Source organism: Schistosoma haematobium, chromosome 4, assembly GCF_000699445.3.
Source record: "Schistosoma haematobium chromosome 4, whole genome shotgun sequence".
In the NCBI taxonomy this organism is placed as follows: Eukaryota; Metazoa; Platyhelminthes; class Trematoda; order Strigeidida; family Schistosomatidae; genus Schistosoma; species Schistosoma haematobium.
This window is the reverse complement of record NC_067199.1, coordinates 36299247-36327045: the sequence shown is the minus strand read 5'-3', so window position 1 is coordinate 36327045 and position 27799 is coordinate 36299247. Positions and strand designations below refer to the sequence as shown.

At 34.6% G+C, this 27799-nt stretch overlaps 1 protein-coding gene across 2 annotated transcripts; it reads right to left on the bottom strand.

The window, feature by feature from the left end:
• Nucleotides 1–45: 45 nt before the first annotated feature.
• TRMT13_2 (tRNA:m(4)X modification enzyme TRM13) lies at nucleotides 46–27799 on the bottom strand. Of its 2 annotated transcripts, XM_051216303.1 has the most exons (12): nucleotides 27746–27799; nucleotides 27587–27716; nucleotides 22826–23188; nucleotides 21525–21656; nucleotides 21300–21432; nucleotides 18618–18895; nucleotides 12773–12868; nucleotides 8567–8859; nucleotides 6596–6689; nucleotides 5324–5423; nucleotides 4375–4522; nucleotides 46–995 (listed from the first exon to the last, which is right to left on the bottom strand). In XM_051216303.1, exons 3-12 carry the CDS (start codon nucleotides 23076–23078, stop codon nucleotides 825–827), a joined length of 1698 nt encoding a protein of 565 aa, XP_051066879.1. In that variant the 5' UTR covers nucleotides 23079–23188; nucleotides 27587–27716; nucleotides 27746–27799; the 3' UTR covers nucleotides 46–824. The 2 variants fall into 2 exon arrangements, with proteins under 2 accessions (XP_051066879.1, XP_051066880.1); XM_051216304.1 differs by having other exon boundaries at nucleotides 21300–21656; nucleotides 27587–27797.

The following is a 27799-nucleotide window of genomic DNA, read 5'->3' as shown; positions in this document are numbered from 1 at the left end:
AGGATCAAGCTATGATTTCCTGTGGTGGCGTCATGGATTTTCATCCCTGAATAGTCCTATATTTAGACAATGTCAATTCGTGATTTAAACTATGACACACTTTGCTATTCATTTATTAATCACTGCTTGCTTTTGTTTGGCATTGAGATACAACAGAGAAATTTGTTTATCTTTTCTAGAGTAAGCAGTTTTTATTTTCTACTTTAAATTATTTTGTCCTACATGTCAGAAAAGTTCAACAGCTGAATATTATTACTGACATCTTCTAGACCATCAGGAAGATAATTTTTTCGCTTAAGATCATGAACCGACTGATGTTAGACCACCATTAATAACCTGGAAGTACTAGACGACCGTTTTGTCCAATTGTGGGACTCCTGAATAGTGCGCACCCACGATCCCGCTCGCGGGATTCCAACCCAGGGCCTTCAGTCTCACACGCGAACGCTTAACCTCTAGACCACTGAGCTGGCCGGCATCCAACGGTGTTAATGTCTAACCTCAACCAGTCCACGAAATTTCGCGACGATCTTCCATTGTACTGAGGTAGATACCTGTTTCTACCCGACACGAATCATGAATTCACACTGCCAAGGAGTCCCACGATAGGACGAAATGGCCATCCAGTGCCTACAGGTTTTCAATGATGGTCTAACATCAATCGCTTCATGATCATAATCAAAAACTTAATAATCTCCGCAACCCCATATTGGTAGGAAGATAATTAGCAAGTTAGTATGATTTTAATAGAATAATGAAATAAAATGGTTAAACTAAGCAGAAATCATTGTGTTACAAACATATTTTGTTGATTTTTAAATAATTCAATCATATTCAGTTTGTATCACTTGTGATTGTTTTAAAGGATTTGAATTTTCAATATTCGCGCCAAAATTCTGTGCTACATTTCTTAAAAGTGTAACTTTGTGCAAATTTGATTTCCATTTTACTTTACTTAATGATGAATTCATTTTGTGATCATTGATTTCATCAACCTTGATTAATAATAAATGATAAAACAAAGAAATAATAAGTTACGTAATAAATATAAAACTATTGAATAAACAAATGTTTCATTACAATTGGCATAGTTCATTTTCATTTGAATGAGGATAAATGAACTGTCAAATGTCAAGATGTACTTTTATATAATGGTTTACACATGTAGACAATTTTGGATACATATTCGTCTGAGGAAAGTGGAAACAGTGGTCGACTGGAGAATAATATTCGTAATGTTGCTGCGAAGAATGTTCTTTTTAAGGAATCCAAAATTCTCCTCTTTAGGATATATGTGGCTCTATCACCTTTGAAGTCGATGTTCATGTATAAAGTTTTCTTTTCTACTGTGATTATTTGTGTTTTTGGCGTTTTCGGCTTCATGTTCTTATCAATGAATATCGAAGGATACTCGTTTTTGATCACTGTTCATCAATAATCTGAAAGATAAATTATCGCATCTGACCAACTCAATGTGTATATAGGTCGTTCGATGCGTATTTTATCCAAAAGAATTCAAGAACATTGTCCGGCGTGGCTAAAAAGAGAAGGCAACGGCTCAATAAGAAGTTCTATAATCGAACACCTTGTGAACACAGGTCACTCAATCAAGACAGACTCTGCGTTCAAAGTCATCTTCAAGGTAAGTAGAAGTCTTCCTAAGACAATTAGACTGCATCTTCTCTGCATTGCCGAAGCAATAGCCATACATCTGGAAAAACCAGAATTGTGTGTGCAAAAGAGACTGGTACAACCTCTCCTTCTACCATAGTCTTAATGTATTAAAATTTTTTTCTCTTTTTTCATACTCTTGTTCCCTTACAGTCACCTGCTTCACCTTCCATCTTCCCTTCAAATCTTCTACCCTCAACTGGTTTGTTTTTATTTCCACGATCATTCCGATTACATTTCATCTGTGTTTCAACATTTTATTTTATCATGTTGAGCCATCCTTACCCAATGAATACTTAAGCCATTAACTATTAAACTTTCCTTGTTTTAAAAATTTCTTTTAATACCTTTGTTTATTTAACCTCACTGTCACCATGTATAACAGAAGTTTTTTATCAGTATTATTATCATCCTGTAAAAATAAGTATATATATTTGCGATTATACAGCTTTGGAAATGAATTCGCCGAAAAGAGAACTCTTCGCTGAACTAATCTTTTTTATTTAATGTCTTAATGGGTGTATTCCGTTTATTAAAAAAATCTGAGAACCATATAGTAAATACTTCATTTGCTAAATATTCATTAATTGTCTCAAACTTTGCTGCTCCTTCATTTCCATAACAAAAACTCTCTGTTCTCATTCTCTTCTCTTTGATTTTCTCAATATTCTGCTGCTAGGCATTCCATTTTCGACTGGTGATACATACTAATCATATCTGTCGATATCAGTAGCATACACCACAACTAGTAACTAGCCTCGAGAGAAAATTCTTGAAGGTTTAGTGTGAAGCAGTGACCAATGGAGTTCAACCGTGTTGGATATGAGGCAGTTGACCACCGGAAAAAAGGAAGATGGTCGCGCAAAATCGTGGATTGGTTAAAGTTATACATTAACACCATCGGATGCCGGCTCACTGGTCTAGAGGTTAGGCATTTGTGTGAAACCGAAGGTTGTGAATTCGGATCCCGCCTTAGGGTTGTGGATGGGGATTGCTGAGGAGTACCATACTAGAACGAAACGGCCACCCAGTGCTTCCAGTTTTTCGATGATTTTCTAACGTTGAACGATTCATGATTCCAAGGAAAAAAAAAGAATACTATGACAACGAACAAATAAGCATGAATAACAACCAATCAACTTGAGTGTCAATAAAATAATTTTCAAGTGAAGGTATCCTAACAACTTGTCACTAACTGGTGTTTGGGTTGGTTTTGTTTTGAAAAACAATGAAAACTCTACGGTTAAACCAACCAGGTCATAGAAAACAATATCCCCAAATAAATGTCTAGAATTGAATTGAATTCCGATCAATAAGTGAGAATCTTATCTTATTACTTTATCAAAATTTGTAAAACGGAGAATTATTTCTCATAAAGTCTTTTATTTTCAATTACTAACTACTGATGATATTTGTGCTATTGTGAATAATCTTGAAATGACGTAGTAATATATTTTACTACTGATAAAACTAATGTAATAACCGCTAGCTAGTGTTCATTAATATGCTTAAAACCTGAAGGATTGCACTAATGAATAAATCACAACCAAAGAATGATAGATCATTGATTAAAGTGTACTTTACAAGTGATTTATTTTTTATATGAACTACAGTAATACTATGATAGACTAAAGGGTTCGTGATTTCCCATTATTGATAATTAGGACTGTAATCAACATATCCGTTGAACAAGTTAGGGGCTGTTAGGATTCAATAGATCAGAAGACAATGCATTGGGCGTTTGAAGTAAAATATACGGGGTTATGATTACAGTTTGGACATCTTCATAAATTTCTAAATAGGATGAAATAAGCATCCTAGATTCCATTGCAAGCTACAAATGAAATATACTAAATCATCAATCAATAAACCATAACCAGTTCTTGTATTTTGATTTATAAACTGTAAGAGAAAAGGAAAGTGTAACTCATGTTTTCATTCTTAAGGTCAAACAATCTTTTTTAAAAAAATAAATAAATGAACAAATAGTCATACATTTATGCTAGAAAATCAAGGAAATGTTTGAGGTTAACTAAATATATTCAGTGCTTCCAGGTTTTCCATGGTGGTCTAGCTTCAATCGACTCATGATTTCAACTATTGAAATTTCTAAAATCTCCACAAAACCCCCTTTCTGATAATAATCATCTGCTCACTAGTGACTGACTTCAAGATGCATTTCCTGGAGTTCTAGTTAGATGTGACCAGTGGAGTTCAACCAGATCTGTTGTGAGATATCAGCTCACTGAAGACAATGGTGTACGGTGGCGCAATTTCGTGGGTTGGTTGAAGTTAGACATTTAACATCGTTGGATGCCGGCTCAGTGGTCTAGTGATTAAACGCTCGCGCACGAGACTGATAGGTCCTGGGTTCGAATCTCGCGGGGTGCGGGATCGTGGGTACACACTGCTGAGGAGTCCCATGCCAGGACGAAACGGCCGTCCAGTGCTACCAGGTTTTCCATGGTGATCTAGCTTCAATCGACTCATGATTTCAACTACTGAAATTTCTAAAATCTCCACAAAACCCCTTCTGATAAATATTTAATGATTAAACACTATTTTCATAATTCTATTAAAATAGCTTTAATTCTAGTCAACATATCCACATTTCTGAAATATAGTATGATGAACAAATTAGATAAATTAATAACTAAAGTTATTATGTGTACAGTATTCCATCAAAGTTTTATGTAAACATACCTTGTTAGGTGAATAATCTTGTTTTGTTACATATTGACTTAGTAAACGTTTACTGTGAGAAATTTCATCTGATGCTTCTTTCAATCTAGTTTTATAAGTATCTAACTGATCTTGCATTTTTATTAGATGATCTTCAGTATTTCGTAATCTAAAATTTAAAGTCAACAATAATTAATCCAAATCTATAATGTTCAGATACTTGTATTTTTGAATAAATTAAATAGTCTAGATTGATTTATCAGTTTACTGCTTTAACAATCAAATTATTATTGAAGTTTGTGATGATTTAAATTATTTTGTACAGTCACATCGGTTGGTTAATTTAAGCAATTGAATTCATGAATTTATCTAAGCTAAACTTCATTGGAAAACCCGGGAGCGCTGGATGGCCATTTCTTTCTAGTATGGGACTCCTCAGCAATCCGCACCCATGACTCTGCACACAAGACTCAAACCCAGGATTTTCGGTCTCGCCCGCGATCACTTAACCTATAGACCACTGAGACGGCGGGCATGTCTAACTCCAATCAATCCATGATCTTGCGCAATCATTCATCAATTGTCTGAGGTAGATACCTGTCTCTACTCGACATGGTTGGTTGGGCTCCACTGTTTTTTTCTTGCAAGACCGAGGGTCCTGGGTTCGAGCCAATCATGTGTGGCCGTAAATGCGCACTGACGACGGGTCCCATACTAGAACGAAACGGACGTCTAGTGCCTTCCAGGTTTTCAATAGTGGTCTAGCTTAGATCGACTCATGAATCCAACTGTTAAATGATTAATATTTACCAATATAGTAGATGTCGATCATAAATAATTTGTTGCTAAGCAAATCAATTTTCTGCATACTTTTACCCAGTTGAAACGTGTTTACATTTTGTGCAACAGTGAATAAACGTTTTATCAAGTTTTAAATATTAAAGTATATATACAATTTAAAGATAATCACCTTTCCAACTCTGCATAATGTAGTAATCTTTGTTCTTTACGTTTACTAGGATCTATGAGATGAGACTTTCTCAATATTGACGACCATTCAGTTGATGTTACTAGTGTTTAAATTGAAAAACAAAAGTCAATCATTGAATTGAATTTTCATAAATATCATTAGTGGACAATTAGATAGTAAATATATTGAATTGTTATGGTCTTCCATTTCTAGTATGTTCTAACCATTGAACTTCATTGAACTTGATACAAATAAGAACAGCTATAATTTTGGAACAAGATCTATTTTAATGAACGAGAACAGTAATCTGCAGTAATAATTTATGTTTTTAACATTACAGTGTTTTTAATTCTATAGATTAATTAAAGAGGTTGAAAAGTTTATCTTACAAATATCGTACAAGGTAAGTAAACTTATTGTAGTTCTATCATTTATAAATTCAATTCTTGCCTATTTCGTCCCTGTAACTAATGGAGACTTTGAAACTAAGCTTCATCAAAATCAACACTAATTGTATAGTTGCTAAATCAGAAAAGTTAGCATCAACTAATTCATTTATTTATTTAAACACATAAACATTGGTACAAGAAGGCACCAAACAGATATGCACCACATAAATCATTCGATTTATGTGAGGACTGGGATACTGCTCGGGTCCTCAAACTGAGGTAGGTGGTTTTCTTAGGGAGTCACATCCTGAGCCCTTGACCTAAAGGTCTAATCCATAAGGCAGTGGAGCAACGTAAGGAGATGTAGTTCCGTGGTAGCCGGTGACCAATAATCAGTTCATACGCCGTTTGTTTCCTTAGGATCCTGGAGCCCATGTACACCATTGGTTTGGAATTAAAGTTTTTTAACTGCCGTAGATGGATACTCCATATTCACCAACCCATTTAAAGCGCCAGACATTCGCTTATCGTCTTTTCAATCTCGTAAACAACACCCCCGCCACGAGAAGACAGTTAGTAGGACTTCCCTGTCAGTGGTTGTATGCACGTGACCACTTGAAAGGATTTCGAACGGGAGAGCTGACTCTTCCCACACTCAACAGTACCAGGGTATTTGGGGGCATCAACTAACAGTAATACTATCCTAGAGAACTTATTTCATCATCGTAAGAATATTTTAAAGCCTCTATTTAACATTATAAAATCTGATATACACATAGTATGAATTAATTCATTACAAGATCTTTTAGAAATCACTTCTAAACTTTTTTTTATTAAACTTCATCAAAATAACATGAATAAATTCAACTCTTGCATCACTTACAAAGTTCATCATTTGATAAAAGACAACTATTAGTGTTGTATTGTTGTGTACCGGTTAATAGACAGAAAATATCCATGAAGAAATATTTCTTTATCTGTGACATTGTAAAAGTAAAGAGATATTTTGAAATATATATATAATATTTTAAATACTATTTTTGTGTAGGTTACTTATATTGACATAAGTAGTATATAACGTTGGTCAGGAATAGACTTCATTTCAGTAGATCGATAAGGAAGGAACGGGAACGGAACGCAATTGGTATGAAAATGCATGAACAATGAAATCTGAGACAATGGATTGATATTTTGCAAATTAACGATTTACCATATGGTTCACAGATTTCAGTGAGATACTCTGTAATTACATGTTCAAATACATTTGGGTGTCCCCACTCGTCTTCTCGTGTTCAATTCCGTTGAGATACACTATTTATTATAAAAAATGACTACTGTTCTATTGATGTAAATTCAAATAATATGGTTGGAATCCTTACCTCCTTTGTGGAACTAATATACCGGTCTTTTGTAATTTGAAGCTTAGCATAACTATTCTATTCATTTCCTATAAAGGTGACTCACTATTGCGTGCACTATGTTGAGATAAGATGATGGTTGGGAGTAATTTTACTCTAATTAAATAAATCATTCAATTAAAGCAAGTCTTTAATATGAATATTTCTCTGAGTTTAGGATTTCATTATGATTTATTACATTAGCTTTAAAGTAATGAAAATACTGTTAGAATCAACAGATTATTTATAAATAAATCGACTTACTTTGTGAAAGATCTCTCTGTCTAGTACCTATAGTTATAAATGACAGTTTCAATGAGTAGACAATAAATGTTACTTCTGTGAGAATAAAACACTGAAAGAGTTTTAGTGTCAGTCAGTCAATCCGTCAGTAACAACATAGAACTTCGTACGAACGTACATCAGTTCGAGTTGCCATACCATATTAGCACAGAGGTATAGTTGTGGTATCAAGGTTAATATCAGTCCGTCAGTAACAACGTAGAACTTCGTACGTACATATATCAGTTCGATTTGCCACACCACATTAGCACAAAGATGCAGTGGTCGATTCAAATCCCGTAGTGGTAGAGGTAATAAGAGTATAAGCAGTAATCGGGAAGATTAGGGTTTGGAGATGTTATTTAAAGAGTATAATCCAGTGAAATAAATTTGGAAAGAGCAAAAAAGGGACATGAAGAATTCAGAAGATTAGAGTTTGGGAGAACACAAAGAGTGGATGCACCTGCACCATTGCAAACGATTTTGAGCCATGTCATTCAGGGTCTCTAACCATCGGTTGCTATCATCTCGTGGTCCCCAACCAGGTAGACTACACCTACCAACATGACTCAGTCCACTTGTCAGTGACTTCATGGACTTGTGCCATGTTTTGGTCTGGCCGCCCCTAGCTTTCTTCCAACCTACTCCTATACCATTGAGCATAGCACATCGAGGCAGGCTGATATAGGAGGTTCATAAACGTCTTTAATACAATAATTATACAGATTGAAATCATGAGTCAGTTGAAGCTAGACCACCATGGAGAACCTGGAAGCACTGGACGGCCGTTTCGTCCTAGTAGGGACTCCTCAGCAGTGCGCATCCACGATCCCGCACCACGCGGGGCTCGAACCAAGGACCTACCATCCAACGGTGTGGATGCTGGCTCAGTGGTCTACTGGTTAAGTGCTCGCGCGCAAAGCCAGTAGGTCCTGGGTTCGAGCCCCGCGTGGTGCGGGATCGTGGATGCACACTGCTGAGGAGTCCCTACTAGGACGAAACGGCCGTCCAGTGCTTCCAGGTTTTCCATGGTGGTCTAGCTTCAACTGACTCATGATTTCAATCTGTGAAAATTTCTAAAAATCTCTACAAACCCCTTCTGACAATAATTATAGTAAATTCATCGGTAAACATAAACATAATTTTCATGAGTATATATTATATATATTATTTACCAAAAACTGAAAAACATCTTTTTCTAATTTTGGACCAATTATAAGGAATTGTTCATTTAATGAAGTCATTTCTTTTCTACTTATTTCTCTTTGTTCATCAATTGTATTTATATGTTCATATTGACTTATATCAGATAGAGAATGATTCGGTATTCTAATCCAGCATAGAAAAATGAAAATAGCTATGAAACAACTTAAAATATATGACAAATTGGATTCAATTGGTTCAGCTCCAGCAATACATAACATTAACTGATCCCATATATACAATAATGTAGATTGAGATAAATAACCTAAAAGGATAGTTTGAAAATGATATTTACTTGTAAGTATTAGATATTAAAAAAAGGAATGTTTGTTCTATATTAAGTTAAACAAGATTATAAGAAACATAAATATATATTAAATTCACTTGGTGTGGTTTACTTGGATCCAGAATCATCAAAGCATCATTCAAAACAAAGAAGGAGGGGATCACAATGAATATTATTCAATGTTATGCACCCACCAATGATAGCAACGACGACATTAAAGATCAATTATACGAGCGGTTGCAACCAATCATAGAGAAGTGCCCAAGAAAAGACCTCACCATTCTGATGGGAGATCTAAACGCCAAAGTCGGAATAGACAACACTGGATATGAAGATATCATGGGACGACATGGACTGGGGGAGAGAAACGAAAATGGGGAGAGATTTGCAAATCTGTGCGCATTCAACAAATTGGTCATAGGCGGCACAATATTTCCACACAAACGTATACACAAAGCTACATGGATCTCACCGAACCACACTACAGAGAACCAGATAGATCATATCTGCATTAATAAAAGATTCCGAAGGACAATGGAAGATGTGAGAACCAGGAGAGGTGCTGACATAGCTTCAGATCACCACCTAGTTGTGGCCAAATTAAAACTGAAACTAAAGAAGAACTGGACAATTGCACAAACAGCATTACAAAGGTTCAATACAAGCTTCCTTCGAGATACTAACAAAATCAACGAATTCAAGATAGCTCTCCACAACAGGTTCCAAGCCTTACAGGATCTACTGAAAGAAGAAGAAACTACTATGGAGGACAACTGGAAAGTTATCAAGGAGGCATTAACTTCAACGTGTCAAGAGGTTGATGTTTAGGACTGTAATTGATGAGTCTCTTATTGGTACATGTACAGTGGCAAGGTACATTCAGCTGTTGAGTTCCAAATAGGAAAAAACGCGCGTCCTGGATTCCATTGCTAGCCACTATCTATCTTTGCTTATAAATATATAATGCCTGAATATTATGCATATTCAGTCACAAATTATTTTCAGTATAGAGTTTTGTGGAGTTTTCATATTTTTAAAATCGTAACTATAACTGAAAACCGAAAGTACTAGATGGCCGTTTCATACTAATATGAAACTTCTAAGAAATATCCATAAACGATCTTGCTACTCTTAAACTCTAATTTACTTAAATGGTATCCAATGGTATACATGTTTAAATTCAACTCAATTAAGATATTGCTCGACTATCTTCTGTTGCTTGAGGTGGTTGACTAACATTTGACATAGTTGAACTTCACTGATCACGGTTTCTCATCAGCAGTTCAGGAATTATATCTTGTAGCTTGACACTAGTGAGCATATGATTATCATCAGTATAGGGTTTTGTGCAGATTATATAACTGTTTATAAAGTTTTCAATGGTGTTTTCAACTAAGATCAGTTATTGATTTAAGAAAGATAAATCATTCCTTATGATATAGCTATCCAAACTTAGAATTCAGCTGCTAGATTTCCTGAAACTAATGTATGTTCAAATAGACAGCATTCCCACCGAAAGATCATTTCCTTCATCCTAAGTATTTAATTATGTTTATTACAAAAAACTGAGTAGAACAGTGGGTCAGTAGTTAGGAAGTTTGATTTACAGTCGCTAAATGGCATGTTTCAACCCCGACCGACTTACTTTGGTTTGGTCAACCGGGTAGCACCATCAGGGTATGGTTCGAAACTAATTACACGAATCTGTACAAAGCAAGTGAGTTAATAATTAGTTTACAGGTAGTTGATAAAAAAACATCTAACCATATGGGACCCGATTTTATTTTATTCACTAGTCAGTACAATATTTTTGACAGACTCCATAAGAATATTCACTAAAGATTGCGTATTATTGAGTGTTTAAAATTTATTCAGCGAAACACTATTCAGTAATCACTCCTAATATCTGTGATAAATGTTACATAAATTCATCTAAAAGTATAACTTCAACAAGCTATAATATATATATTGAATTTAGAAACTATTACGTCTAATATATAGATGAGTGGTATTAGAAAAGTACCAGTCGGGTGAGACTATGATTTGTGGACGACGTTTGAGTGACGCTTAAGTGATCTTGAGAAACCCCATCTACTCACTAGGGTTAAGTGAGGGTTATAAACCAATTTGGAGAATTAAGATTATGATTTACAGTTCATGGTTAGGGTTAGGAATTAGATTTATGGTTTTCATCATGAACAGACATCAGCTACAATACCAGAACACTATTTAGCCAGATGAATGGATGAATTTCGCGCCGAAACCCAAGACTTGTTATTCTGAATCTGATTGGTTCGTTCATAAATTATAGTCTCGCCGTTTATAGATTTCATGTAATATCATGTAGACGATTCAATATTTACATAACCATAGCAAATCTGTGCAAATTTCATGAAAATTTTTCAAATCTTATGAAATATTTCTCTTAGCATAATAACTCATCCGATAATTTTTGTGGTCTACGTAACATGTAGAAACGTTTACAACTGTGGTGTTTCACATTACTTGGTGACTTTAATTAAATAATCATTTAAAACTAGAAACTAGTGTGAAGCTATTCTTTCTAGTATGAGGTTAGTCAAAAGCGTGCATCCACGATCCCACGAAGTCTTGAACCTAGAGCCTTCAAGTCTTTAGGGAAGTCCTTAACTTTCAGACCAATGAGCTGGTGTTCAATGGTTTAAAGTTTTTGACTTCAGTTAATTCATGATACTGTAGGGCCATAATTTTGTTTCAATTTATTTAAAATCGATGGAAATTTAGTAGAAATATAATGCACATATTAGATGGTACAAATCGTGACGTCTTCAATACTGAATGGGTTAGTCGTAGATTAACTTAGATTTAAAAGTATTAAAATAAATAACTTTAGCTAAATAAAAAAAAACATGAGATTATTACGTCCTCTACTTGATTACGGCAGAATACGGTATGCAACCATCAACACTCGAACGTATATAAACCCGCAGTCGCAAATCAAAAGACAGAAGAAGCAGGGGTACTTATAGCTTATAGTATTGTCTATTACATTATTATAATCCGGCTAATCCGCAAGTAGGAAGGCTATACAATTGTCCAATAACAGCATAGCACGTTGATACTCTAGAGGGTTCTATCAGGTTCCTTTAGAGCCTCTGGAGGTCTCCTCGTGCTTTTTGAAGCCATCCTAACTGGAATATACTTAATAAACAATAACCAACACAGCCTTACAAACACCTGAGGCACACGTTGCCCAACTCTCTACATATTATAATAATTTCTTTTCTTTTAGATACGTTTTAACCAATTAATTATTTATGTTAACTGCTTAATTCATCTATATGCAACAATGAGAAGCTTACAATCTACTGAGAAACAACTGCAGTGTATTTGATGAACCAAATATATTATGCAAAGAACAAATACCATAGGAAATAAAGTTATCGTAGATTTTTGCTGATGTGGATTAATAACAACTTACAACTATTAAGAAGTTATTCAAAGGTGACTATAAGATACTACTCTAAAAGTTCCGGTGATAAACAGTGATTAATGGAGTTCAACAACATCCGGTGTGAGACAGTTATCTACCATAAAAAAAGAAAGATCATCACCGAATATAGCGAATACATATACTACTAAATGCTGATTCAATGATCTAAAAGGTAAGCGTTCACGACTAAACAGAATTATCTTGATTCTATTCCTGATGAGGTGGTGGATACACACTTCTGAATAGCTTCATAGAAGTACGGAACCGTTGTCCAGTGCTTCTTAGCTTTCAATGATTTTTTTAAAATTTTCTATATTTTCTGTTGTGAATCCTTTGTTGAAACTAAAAAATGGTGATAAATTAAAAAATTCATATAATGAGGTTCATTTTTCAACTTAATGATTAAAACATTTTACTCACCAATGAAAACAGATTGAATTATTGGTTCGATAAATGTATAGAAGATCTCTGAACAAATATCTTCTTCATTTGTCAAATTCGATATGATATCAATATCTAAAATAGATCAACACTTGTCTACATTAATATTCTACTAAATGATCCGAGCATCTGGAGCGCAAAACAACTGTCAACCGACACTAAGGTCAGGATTTTCAATACAAATGTCAAGACAGTTCTACTGTATGGGGCGGAAACCTAAAGAACTACGAAAGCCATCATCCAGAAGATACAGGTGTTTATTAACAGTTGTCTACTCAAAATACTTTGAATCCGTTGGCCGCACATTATTAGCAACAACCAACTGTGGGAGAGAACGAACCAGATCCCAGTAGAGGAAAAAATCAGGAAGAAGCGCTGGAAGTGGATAGGACACACATTGAGGAAAGCACCCAACTGCGTCACAAGACAAGCCCTCGCATGGAGTCCTCAAGGCGAAAGGAGGAGAAGACGAAGACCAAAGAACTCATTACGCCGGGAAATGGAGATAGACATGAGAAAGATTAACAAGAGATGGATGGAACTAAAAAAGAAGACCCAGGGCAGAGTGGGTCGGAGAATGCTAGTCGGCGGCCTATGCTTTATTAGGAGTAACACGCGAAAGTAACTAAGTAAATGATCAGAATATATTGAAGTACTTCTTTGAAAATTTTATTACATCATTTTGTAACATTCTTAATGTACTAAATGGAAGTAAGTCATGATTGATCGATCAAAGAAGAGAAACATATTCGTCTACACAAAATATAAGATACTATCTTAATTGTAAAATTGAACATCTGACGACTCAGTAAATAGAACCGATATGACGAGTGATGATTTAATCGATTAGTGTGCAGTTGATATGTGAAATTGATCGACTATAATAGGTAATCATCATATTTTAGGGAGTAGTAAGGTGACTTAATCAATTAGTTACTTACTTACGCCTGTTACTTTTCGTGAAGGAGCATAGGCCGCTCACCAGCATTCTTCATCCAACCCTGCCCTAGGCAACCCTTTCTAGCTCCGTCCAGTTGTAATTCATCCTTTCCATATCTGCTTCTATTTCCCAACGTAATGTGTTCTTTGGCCTTCCTCTTTTCCACTTCCCTTCAGGATTCCAAGTTAGGGCTTGCCTCGTGATGCAGTTTGGTGATTTGCGTATTGTATGTCCTATCCATTTCCATCGTCTTTTCCGGATTTCCTCTTCAGCTGGAAGCTGGTTTGTTCTCTCCAACAGAAGGCTATTGCTGATGGTATCAGGTCAATGGATGTTGAATATCTTGTGTAGACAACTATTTATAAATACTTGTACCTTCTTGATGATGGTTGTAGTAGTTCTCCAAGTTTCAGCTCCGTACAGTAGAACTGTCTTGACGTTGGTATTGAAGATTCTCACTTTGATATTGATTGAACGTTGTTTTGAGTTCCATATGTTCTTCAATTGTAGGAATGCGGCCCTTGCTTTCCCGATCCTCGGATCAATTAGTTATGTCTGTTAATTGTTGATGTTTAATTGTATTTTTATTGTACATGTATTCACATAGTAAGTCAGTGAATTAATTATTGTTAGATACCTATCCCTTTAATTTAGACAAGTTTGACTGTAAATAAATCGTATAAAAATTGATGTGTTCAGACATCGTTCTCAATATATTGCCAGAGTCAGATAAATACTTATCACCAGTTTTTGTTTATTCATAATGTGTCGTAAGATTTGGGATTTTAGTACCAAATATCAGTTATATTAACATATCTACAGACAGAATAGTGACAATCAGAAAAAAAAGTACACAAATTAGATATTGTCATGTAATAGTGCCTATATCTATAAAAGAGAATTTTTCATGCAGTTGGTTCCCTTGTAAAACAACAACAACAAACAAACATTATGGAATGCAGTGAAAGAATTTGATTTCCTGCACTTTAGATTTTCAACATATACCCTGATTTAGATAAATAAATAGTGTTATAGTAGTAATTTTGTATGTAATACCTATAAAGTCATTTAATTTATTGATGAGAAATAATTACTACTACTTTAGACATTGATACTTATTTGCTTACTTGGGCCTGCTACTCCTCGTGAAAGAGTATATGCCTCCTTCCAGTCTGTTGGCACTTGTTCTTCCTCCCATATCTTCTTGAATAGAACGTGGAGCATGTTTACAGTTACTTCCATTTCTGATTTCAGTGCTTCGGCTGCCATTTTGTTTGGTCCTGCCGCTTTCCCACTCTTGATTTTTCTGATAACCATATTTTGTTTGATCGTTAGTGAAATGAAATATATGGGAAGCTCTGTACATGCTGCATCGATTTCCGGTGGGTTCAGTGAGGCTGGTCTATTCAAGAGTTCGCCAAATTGTTCTAACCAACTGTTCCACTGTTCTTGAACCTCAGTGAATGGCTTGCCTTCTTATTCTTCGACTGGTCTCACCGATTTACTATATTTCCCTGCTATTTTATTAGTTTTATCATATCGTTGTCTCATATTTCCCTCTCTTTCACCATTTTCCGCCGTCGTTAATTGGTCTTCCACATATTTCTGTTTGTCGGCCCTAATGCTCCTCATCACTTGCTTGTTTGCTTCTGTGCAGTCTGTTTGTGCCTTGACTTCCTTTGTTCTTGTTCGACCGTTGTTAATTTCTGGCTTCTTGTACCTCCTTTCTTAAATCCTTCCAAGGATATCGATAGAGACCCATTTCATTATGATGCTTCTTGCGGTCCAGCACTTCTTGACGTGTTAAAGTTAATGCTTTTTTTATCCCTTTCCAGCTATTTTCCATAATGGTTTTCTCTTCTTTGAGTGAATCTTGTAAGGCTTGGAACCTGTTGTTATGAGCCATCTTGAATTCGTCGAGTTTGTCAGTATCTTGAAGGGAGGCTGGGTTAAACCTATGTAATTCTGTTTGTCCAGTTGTCCAGTGCTTCTTCAGCTTCAGTTTCATCTTGGCCACAACCAGGTGGTGATTTGAATCTATGTCCGCTCCTCTCATGGTTCTAGCATCTTCCACTGACCTCGTGAATTTTTTACTGATGCAAATATGGTCGATCTGGTTCTGTGTAGTGTGATCCGGTGAGATTCATGTAGCTTTGTGTATGCGTTTGTAGAGCAATATTTTACCGCCCATAACCATTTAGTCTCATACACATAAATTTGCAAACCTGTCACCATTCTTGTTCTTTTCTCCTAGTCAGTCCTTGTCGTACGATGATATCTTGATATCCAGTGTTGTCCATTTCGACTTTGACGTTTAGGTTTCTCATCAGGACATTCAGGTCCTTTCTTGAGCACTTCGCTATAGTCGAATGCAGCCTCTCGTAAAACTGATCTTTATTATCGTCATCGCTATCATTGGTGGGTGCATAACATTCATTGTGATTCCTTTATTTTTTGATTTGAAGGTTGATTCGATGATCTTTGGTCCATGAGATTCCCATCCTATAAGTGCTTTACATGCTTCGTTGGACAGCATCAAAACAAACTCCTGAGTGTGTGGAGCATTTCCTCTTTGTGACCAGAGTAGGGCAGCATCTCTCCTGGGTCTATATTTTCCTGTCCAGCCTGTGTCCAGTGAGTTCCATTGATTCCGAGCGCCTTCAAGATGATCCTCCGATTTTTGCAACTATTCCATTGGTCCTCCCAATCCCCCACATTGTCCAAACATTCCATAAGCCAATATTACTTGTCAGACGGGAGAACCGGCCTCGTAATTTTTGAAGAATCTCGGCTTTTATCATGAGACATCATAGTTCTTCTAAATGAAGATCCTTCAACTCCCGGGGCATAGTTTAAATGGTACAGATTGTTTTTACTGGTTAGCAATTTTTAGCAAGGTTGATTTCTACGGGATGGGGTTACTGACCTCATGCTCCACCCTTCTTTTCTATCCGAATTTGGAATCAGCAACAACGCTAATAGCGCTACAGACGGAGTTTTTCTACACTGATATAGTTTCGAAATATAGATGAACAGACGAAGCGACAGAGAGACTATGACATGGCCGAGTACAATAAATATGTACTAACTGTTATGATCACAGTTAACAAAATGATTGAAGTGATAATAATTACTGAAAAAAGTATTCATAATAGTGATGGGAACAATGATGATAATATTCGTACAAGAGTTTTGTGAATATTGTTAAACTTTGATAGTTCACGTCACTGACTGATCTTTAAACATTACTGAAAACCAGAAAACACTGGAAAGCTTGTTCCCTGTGAGGTCATGGATGCACACTGCTTAGTGATCCTATACTAGGATAATGTAGCTGTCTAGAGATTCCTGGTTTTTTGTGGTATGACAAATAGGATCAGTCTTTGATATAAACTATGAAAAAACTTCAATACTTAAATGGCTGAATGGAATTGGAGTTGAATATTTTACCGAGTTATATCGAAATAATAAGACTAGTTATGATAACTAGATTTTAGAAATGAAAACTCATCCAAAGTAAACCATGAAGGTTTTATAAAGATTGAATGAAATTTAGCAAAGAATACTTCTACAGATTATGGGTCAGTCAATCGAAACGAAATTTCAAATATTTCCAAAATGAACGAAAAAAGAAAGCAATGGAAAGATAGCATTCAATTGATTATCATGGCCAGTACCAGGTGGACCATAAATTCTTTTCGCATACATAATTTAAAGTTGAAACAGAAAATATAAGCTACTTCTGCAAGACTTATAATCCCTGTTGTTATTTACTAGTGCTGATGCTAGTTTACTGTAACAAAATGTTCACTATCAAATTAAACTATTATTATTATTACAAATAATATATTAGTAATATCCCAATGCGTAGAAAAATTAGATTTCCCATTCATTTCAACACAGAACTGCGTCTACAAATTAGGTTGTGTCGATTGTGAAACCGTCTATATTGAAGAGTCATCTCGAGAAATACTGACTCGTGCCTAAGAACATATTGGGTACACAAAGAAACCTCTTAATAATCCCGTAGAATTGGATAGACTTCAAATTAAATCAGCAATAGCAGTTCACGCCATTTTTAACGACCACCAAATCGACGTCAAATATAACAAAAAGGCTTTTCCAATTACAAAGAAAGGAGAGTAGCTGAAGCGTTCCATATAATACTTAATCCTACTGCTCTCAATAGAAAAGAAGGCCTTGCAATACATCCTACTTGGACTATCTACCCTAGCCAACTAGTCTGATACTATTCACAATTTACACTATCATTTTACAAATTAAACTCTATCCTTAGCATTGCACACTTAGATATACACAAATTTACGTACATGTCGCTTATGAATCACCTTAACCGAAATGATATGACATTGATTTATTCAGACCTGTTTTTTGATTGATCATATGATATTCTTGTTGTCCCGTTGTACTATTTAAACTTAGATTAATTTCAAATTCATTCAGTGTTGTTTTACTTTTATCTTCCCATTGTTACTTAGGGCTGCGATTGATCAGTCTCATGTTGTTATGTGTGCATCCTGTGCGGATTGCGTCTATATAGCCTTAAGTCCCGAGGTGAACATTAACTCTAGGATCCAGGTACATTCAGCTGACGAGTCCGAAAATGGGACGAAACGCACTTCCTGGATTCCACTGCTAGCCACTATCAATTTTAGCTTAGATTAATTTTGATTTGATAATTTATTCTCTGAAGAAGCGGCTCACACTAAGTCACGAAACGTCAGAAAATCTCATTTTTCTACTCATTGGTATATTACAAATATATTAATTTATTTATAACAATCTACCCAATGCTCAATTTATTCAAAATTATCAAATCAAACCTTGGTAATGATATCTATTATTATTATTATTGCTACCTACCTTTGACAAACAAAACTTGTTTCACAACAGAAGAGGCTATATTATCATCAATATATCGTAATTGTTTTAAAACACTCTGACTAAATTTAATATTTTTATTATCATTCATTTCAGATATGCCATTTATTTTATAATTTTCATTTTGTATTACTTTCTGTAAAGATTGACGAGTAAACCAGATTGTTGGCAACTGTGTTATAAATGATGGTAATGTTGATAGTAATACAAAAAATTCTTGAGTTAGTACACCAATAGTTTCCACATTTGGAGGTTGATTTCTTGAAAATAAAATCAATTAGTAATTTAGAATGAAATTCAAACTTGAACAGTATTGATCTAATTAAAGTTGATTGATGAAAACATCATGGAAATTAATCTTTCTTTAAAGAAAAATTTAACCGGTATTACCCAATGATACATTGTAAATGTTATAAGTTAGGTATTTAGGCTTTAAGTGGGAAATTTCAAAACTGAATTCCTGTTCACTGAAAACAATGGTGTACGGTCGCGCAACTTCGTGAATTGGTTGAAGTTAGACATTAACACCGTTGGATGCCGGCTGGCTCAGTGGTCTAGTTGGTTAAGCACCAGGCGCGAGACTGATAGTTCCTGGGTTCGAATCTCTCGAAAGGCGAGATCGTGGATGCACACTGCTGAGGAGTCCTATACTAGGACGAAACGGCCGTCCAGTGCTTCCAGGTTTTTCATGGTGGTCTAGCTTTAATTGACTCATGATTTCAACCAGTGAAATTTCTAAAAATCTCCACAAACCCCATTCTGACATTAATTAATAGTCGAATAGAAAAAAGAATACATTAGTGAAGTTCTAACATCTATCGACTGACATAGATTAACTAGCGCAATATTTCCCTTCTACTGCTGATATAATTTTCTGTTAACTCACAAAGAAAACTAACAAACTACAAGTGTAGGAATTCAAACATATTCAAGAAATCTTAATCAGCATCTAAAGATCAATTTATTGATTGATTCTATTACAATGATCATGGATGCGCAATACTAAGGATTTCCATACTGGAACAAAACGGCCGTTCAGTGCTTCCAGGTTTTCCATGGTGGTCTAGCTTTAATCGACTCATGAACTGAACTATTAAGTTTCTACAAACTCCACGAACCCTCATTATGATAATGGTCCATTTGTATATAATTCTTACTTATCAATTAATAATTGAATTCATGAGTCAATCGAAGCTAGACCACCATGGAAAGCTTGGAAAAATTGGACGGTCGTTTCATCCTGGTATCGGACTTATCAGCAGTGCGCATCCACGATCCCACCTCGCGAGATTCGAACGCAGGATCCATCAGTGTCTTATTAGTTGAAAAATCTCTAATGTGTCAACAGATATTCAGTTCGTTGACAAATAAATATGAGTATTGTGAAAAAATTCACATCATATAAAACCACAGATATATATTCATATATCTATGTCTTAAATATGGGTGTACTTTTTCAAAGAATATTAAATACTCTGATCAACAGATGTCACTATATTTTCCCTAAGCCGATCACCAGTTAAATTTCACTTTGCCTTATCCTACTGCATTATTTATTTTATCCTAAATAGACATACTGTTAAAATATAAACAGGACAAATCTATTAATTATATATTTGTTCAGGTTTGAAGGAAAGTTTTACTTAAAATTGAAACAATCTGAAATTCACTCAATATTTTTATACAAGCATTCTTTGATATATATTTTATGAATCATAGAAATGTAACTATCCGATCACATCAAAATTATCAATATAGGGTTGTTGAGATTATTACTGTTAACTACCATGTGCTTGCTAGTAACTAGTTTCGTGAGAGGATTCTCTGAGTTCTAGTGAGAATCCGTGACCAGTGGAGCTAATCCGTGTCGAGTAGAGACAGGTATCTACCTCAGTACAATGGAAGATCGTCGCACGATTTCGCAGATTAGTTGAAGTTAAATATTATCACCGTTAAATGCCGGCCGGCTCAGTAGTCTAGAGGTTAAGCGTTTGCGCGCGAGACTGAAAACCCTGGTTTTGAATCCTGCGAGCCTGATCATGGATGCGCACTGCTGAGGAATCCCATAATAGGACCAAACGGCCGTCTAGTACTTCCAGGTTTCCGATGGTGGTCTAACATCAATCAGTTCATGATCTCAATTCAAAAACTTAATAATCTCCACAACCTTATGCTCATATCGAAATTCTTTTTACAAAAAGCAACCTAAAAAAATACATCATAATCCTCATTAAAGCATCTTATACATTAAGGTTGAATATCATTTTGAACAATAAGTCAATAATTAAATATATCATTAACAAAAGTCAAAATTACAAGATCATTTTGAGAGTTGTTCAAGTTGACTAGAATAATATCAAATGGGTTTTGTGGATATTATAGTAATTTCAATAGTTAAGATCATGAATCAGTTGAAACTAGAACACCATGAAAAATTTGGAAGCACTGGACGGCCGTTTCGTTTAGTGGTTAAGTGCTCGCGCGCGAAACCAGTAGATCCTAGGTTCGAATCTTGCAGTTGACTAGAATAGTTTAACTTTCTTTAATATAAATAAAATTTATGTCTATTCAAACAATATTATCATAGATACTACTTAAATATAGAATATATAATAGAAGATTAGTTAAAATATTAAATCAATTAGGAATTCTAATATAATTTACTTTGATAAATAATCTTTCATCGCCAAAACTAATATAGAAACAATTTTAATATAATGAAGATGCTTTACATTGTCATTTATATTCATTATCTTTTGATAAAACTTTAATAAATAATTCATTGCATATAAACAACCTAAAACAAAAAAGAAGGAAAAAAAGAAAGAAAGAAAATAGAAAAGAAATACTATAAGGAAAAATAAAGACGATGTCATAATGTCGACATACCAACTGAATCTTTAATAGAAGACATGGAAACACAAGAGTTTAAAAAGTTTCTACATTCTACCAGAATATGTTCATTTTGATTAGGTGAAAACATTTGAATTATTTGTTCAAGTTTTATTCTTTGAGATTTACCTAATAAAAAAGTATTTAAAAAGAAAAACAAAAGAAAACAAAAGTGTTATATCCCGATAAGTATAATGAATGGTAACTTTTGGGATCCATTTATAGACCAATACTATGAGTATATTTTTGTCGTATAATTGTTATGTAACTAAACTGTTCATATTCATGTCCCTCTTGTCATAAGCTTTATTTTGACCTATGAACTATTATTATACGATTTACCATTCTTGAGTTATGGCCTGTCTATTAATAACTATCTCCCTCATTCACAGTCACTTTTGGCCAAATAGTGTACAAATGTTATTTTCTGTTTTATGGTACGTTGTGGTCTGTTTGATTGGTATATAAACTCCTTATGTTTGAAATAAATGATTCATATCACAGAGGCTGTGATTGGTGTTCCGGATCCAACCGGCTGGGCTAGTCAGGAAGCGAGACCAATCAGAACTCTAGGCTGCTCGCAGATGTTTTATGCATCACCGATTCGATCGATAAATTCGCTGCTCTCTGATTAGCGGTATCGTTGCGTTATACAGTAACAAGGCACACAGATTCACAAGTTATAACAAAAAGTATACCATATGTAAAAATTATAGTAGTAACTAAACGAAAAAAATTGGATTCATTATAATCAGAAAATAATGATGGATAGTAGTGGAATCTAGGACGCGAGTTTCGTTTTATTTAAGACTCATCAGCTAGATGTAACAGTATCTCAGAATTATTGTTCACTTCAGGACTTGAAACTAGAACCGTTAGCCATAAACTCCATCGGATTATTCGTCAAACAATTGGCACTTGATAATTGGGAATTTAGATTTGAGATGTATCAAGTGAAATTAAACTATGATTGGTCAATGAGCGAAAACAGAAATATCCGGTTACACTAAATGTAATAGATTATTTTGTGATAAAATTCATTCCAGCTTTTTGCCACTTGTATATCATTTAGTGTGCTAATAAATTCTCATTCTGATCCAATCTGATTCTTGATCATCAGTAGAATAGTTGAGTCAAGTGACCAAGTAGCATGTTCTAGTGTATTGTCAAGTGATACATTAATCTAGTATCCTGTAACCAACTCTTGTTTGTCCTTTATAACAAATCGGTCATTTAACAAGTTATTCAGCAAGTCGTACTTACATCAAAATTGCAATTCATAGAATAATCATACTTACATCTGGATAACAATATAATACTCCATAGTTTTCTTCGAATATGAGAGCTATGAAATGTTTGATTAAAATAACGAGAAGAAAGTTTATTCAGAAATTCTGTATGTTTTTCAAACAATGCAATTAGCGCTTCATTCGCTTCCATTGTAATAAAATCAGATTTATTTGGATATGCACTTGGGGTTAGTTTAAAGCATCGATCTGAATATTCCCGATCCCATTGTTTCCACAAGAAAGCTTCTCCATGAGTTTCCATGTTTGGCATCGTTGTAGGCTGCTTTAATGTCATGTAATGCTCAACTGAATTATATAAATTCTTAGTAATTATTTGATTTAGTTTGACTAGCATAGCATGATATTTGCTACCTAAAATAATAAAACGAAATTTGAAATATGTACTGTAAAGTAAATCACATCAGTTTTTGCATGAGTATAAGCTGTGGGTGCTTATTGCATAACCATATGACTAACGAGGAAATACAGTAATAATCACATAATCATTTTATCGAGTTCAAATCACCATTCATGTAACTATTACCAAAATTCATAGAGAACTGGACATATGAGTTATCGTGACAATTTATTTGAAAAATGGTCATCAACAAAAACATGTATGACAAGATAATAACGCGTTCGCGCACGAGACCGATAGGTCCTGGGTTCGAATCTCGTGAGCGGGATCATGGATATGCAGTGTTGCGAAGTCTCATACTAGGATGAAGCGGACGTCCAATGCTTCTAAGCTTTCCACGATGGTCTAGCTTTAATCGACTGAGGAATTTAACTACCAAATTATTGTAATATCCACAAAACCCTCTTTTCATAACGAAATATCTCATACTACAAGTGCAGGATGATCTAGAAACAACCGACGTAGTCAATAAAATAGATCCGTCCCCTCGGAGGTAGCAGGCAATAGAAAGGCAGTTCATTACAAAATGTATGGATACTAATAGATATTGATTATAAAATTATCGTTTACCTGAGTAAAATTTCAATCAACTGAGTTGACGTAAGGTAAACATTGTATTGTAATAATTACACAGATGACGAATATTGGTTAATAGACTAGAACCTTTGTATAATATATTTATGTCAAAGATAATGCTAAAATCAGCATAGGTGAAGGTATTTTATCAAACAAATTATTAATGTAACGTAATAGGTTATTCTATTTACAAAGATTATCTTACATTTTTCAATTGTTCAATCTAAATAACTATGCAACTTGGGTTATTTAATAGTTGCATCGTTAGACGTAGCGTAAATTGTTGTTCACATGACTCTTAAAAAAGTAGTGGATGGTATAAAACCTAGATTTCTGTTTGAAATAACTGATGTTTTGCAATAACGGTAAACTGAGCCTGATATATAAAGGTTTTTTTCTCTTTATTCAATTAAAGAATAGAATACAAACGACTTAAACCTCTACCCACTTCCCTGTGCAAGTAGGATCCGATTACATGAATTTCAAAGTGAAAATTAGAAAATTTTTGACTATTTACTTCTTACTCATATTATTTCGTGTTATACTAAATAGCGACCGTATAAAAATACCTTTCGAAGGAATGGAAGATTGAACTAGTTAAAAAATATCAAGGATTTCCATAGGGTTATTTTATAAATTATAGACGATTAACAATAATATACACAAATTTAGGAATACCATGCTTGAAAAGCGAGTGACAAATCCCGCTTCGGTATGAGGTCTAGTCCTATCTTTTTTACCAAAGAATATATCAACAAAGCATAAAAACGATACTGTGACAACAGAAAACATCTTAGTTCACTTTAATCGTCACTGTGTTGGTTACCAACTGTTTGTTACTAAATAAGGAAAGCACTCAGGAATCGAACAAAGTTACCGTCAGTCTTTAGTAAATTCCTTAAAAAGTAAGGTAAGTCGGAATATGCTTATTTACTAGCCAGATGATCTTCACATATCACAAAACGTAAGTCACGCTGTGGTATTGAGCGGCGTAGACAGAAAGGTTTATCATATTCGGCTTTATAGAGTTCAAGCCATAATTACAGCACCATTCGATTCTCACCGTTTGCTTAGTTTACGTATCTATTCAAGTAAATAAATTCCTAGAATAAATAGTTTCTTAAGTCTGCGACACCGATGTCGACCTTACTAATTTCACTGGAAGAATCTCCAGCTAAAGGCGCTTGGCTAAGTACCCACACTAAATCACGCTTGAGTGCGGAGACTTGCGCATTTCATATAACAACTGGACAGCTTAGATTATATACTTCTTGATGAATGGTTCATTTTTCAAATATACCTAAGGACCTTTTTATTCCTGACTTTTGGGTTAACTGGCACTGATATTCTCAATTGAAAAAGCGTTATGGACGATATAGTTCACATTAACTGTATATCCGTGACAATTTTTCACTTTAGTTACAGTTACAACAGAAATAAACTTCAATAATTATGGTAGTGCCCTTGAAACGCAACAAGAGTGTGTCTTTCATTTATACTAGAGTATTTGACTGGTGTTGCTCGATATGAAAAAAATGAACTATACAATATACATTTCCAGATAGCAGCAACTTACAGAATATTAACTAAGACAAAAGATCTCTGAATGTACTTGGAAATAGACTGGAATAGTGTTTCTAGTGTTTAAATATTTTTATGGTAAAATATACACCACAAATTATAAAGTACTATCATAAAGTAGTAAGTCTAACTGTAGGAATAAGTTTTATTTCTTAATCTGTTAGATACTTATTTCTGCTTTTAACTTATATTTTTCGTACAAAATGAACTTTTCCAAACAAAATCAAAGTTGGATGAAAAATCAAAATGTCGCAACAATATCTCAAAGGATCTGAGAAGAGTGGGCCACCGGCAAGTTCAACCATTAAGGATTATGACAAAACGGTTTTTGAAAACACAAGTCGGAGTTGAATGCAAAAAGTAATTTTTACCACTGGCAAAAGTAGAAATTTGTATAAATACGTCGATAGGACCTCAAGTCGATGGTAAGTTAGTGACTAAGTCAGATAGAGGAAGAAATTGTGTGAAGTTTTAAGGAAAGCAAAAACAAGGATAACTCATTGATAAAGCAATTAATCTGTGAACGTAAACCCAATATCAAGATTTTTGGGAGATTCTAGTAAATTTTAGTGAAATTTCAGGAAAAATCCCAAAGTCAGTGTTGTGCAGTTCTTTGAACAGTAGTTGATTATTAACAGTGTTGTTTAAATTTTCTAAGATATTAAAACAATTAGTTAAACTTTTTGTTCCACGATCATCAATTTCAATACACTTTCCATTACCGATATTTTAGCATTGTTTCAGTATGTCAAATAGGCGCGAGACAAGAGAGTGTCTGTTCCACGCGACTTTCTCAAAAACCTCACACAATGAAGGTGAGCTGTTGTTACTGTTACAAACATTGATTACTCCCCTGGCGCAGCCTAACCCCAGCCTACTGCTTATTTGAAACTTACAATGTCAAAGTTAATAAAAGCAACGGGGGATGGATGGTAGGCAATAGAGTGACAAACTTTATGGTCTGCCATCGGAAGACACTTTACAGAAGGTTGGAAAAGTTAAGAGATGTAAAAAAGTACAACATCACGGTCACTAACAGACAAACCTTCAGTACAATACATCTTAATGATATGGGCAACTTTGTAGTTACACAACAGTTTCGTAATCGCACTGAATCCTGTGATTGTTCCGTGTAGTTACAGTCACTATGCACCTATTGTAGTCATCAGTGTTGTCTAGGTTTTTTAGTGAACCATATTTAGAATGTACGAGTTCAGTCTTTATTTATTATTGGATGTTCTGTTTTCACAGTTCTAAAGTGCGACCTGTTCAGAAAATCAAATAGCACGAGCAATGGATATTGCGAGTCAGGCTTTCTTGAACGATACGAAAGATAAAGTAAATAGACGTGGATGGTGATCCAAAGAAAGGGTGAGCTTAAAGCACTTTAGGTTTTTTACTGAATATCTCTTTATGTTATTGTTAGTTGTTTTTAGACGTTTATATTAAAATTGCTTTAAATTTGCTGGATTAAGTGAAGAAAAGGAAATATGAATACATGCATAGCAAATTCTAGGTACCTCTGATTAGGTCGGTATGCTTTCTGAGAAAACGAGAAATTGTGAGGTTTCCTTGAAGAATATCAATGAATTTTTCCAAAGTTTTGAAAATGTTACGAAAACCTTAAACTCATGGAGAACGTTTCTAAAATCCTAAGCATCTATGGGATCTTGTCAAAGAAGAAAAGTGTATTTCATCACATATTTAGGAACTTCGGGGGCAACCTTGATAAAGTATTATAGAAAACATGAAATTCACACAAACTCTTTGACAAATTCTTCATAATAACTTTGAATTGTGTAAAAAATCCTCAAACTTGAAGAAATTTCCGAGATTCGTCGCATATCTACGAGATATCCAAAGAACTCATAAAATTGTTTACAAAACGAGGAGATCGAAAACTTAAGTATACGTACGTATATTTAGGCGAAAAGTAGACAATTCAGTAACATTCGAAGTTCAGAGCGATATAAAGAGGAAAATCTGTATTAATTCACCGGGACAAACAAAAAAGCAGACATTTGGGCGTGTTTCCCTATTATTTTGTCTTTGGTTTTCAACGCACTTTCCCCTTTATTGGTTGTTTGGCGTCATAGCAATCATGTAATTTATAAGATTTTCAACCAAAAGAAACTTTTCAAAGCATTAAGACCGAAATTCCTATCTGAAAATGGCTGAAAAGCATCAAAATATACCTGGAGTCACTGATTCTGAAAAATTGGCTATCAGCAAGCTTATTTCATCTTCAGTCATCCCAAAAAAATTAGCCTTCGGTTTATTAGCATAGATGTGTTTTTCAATGTCAGTAATAAGCTCTGACCATTCCTGAAGTTTAGTTTGTCATCTTGACCTACTAAAGTATGGATAGCCTCAGTGAGACTTTTTTCATACCACTTCATGTCCAGCGG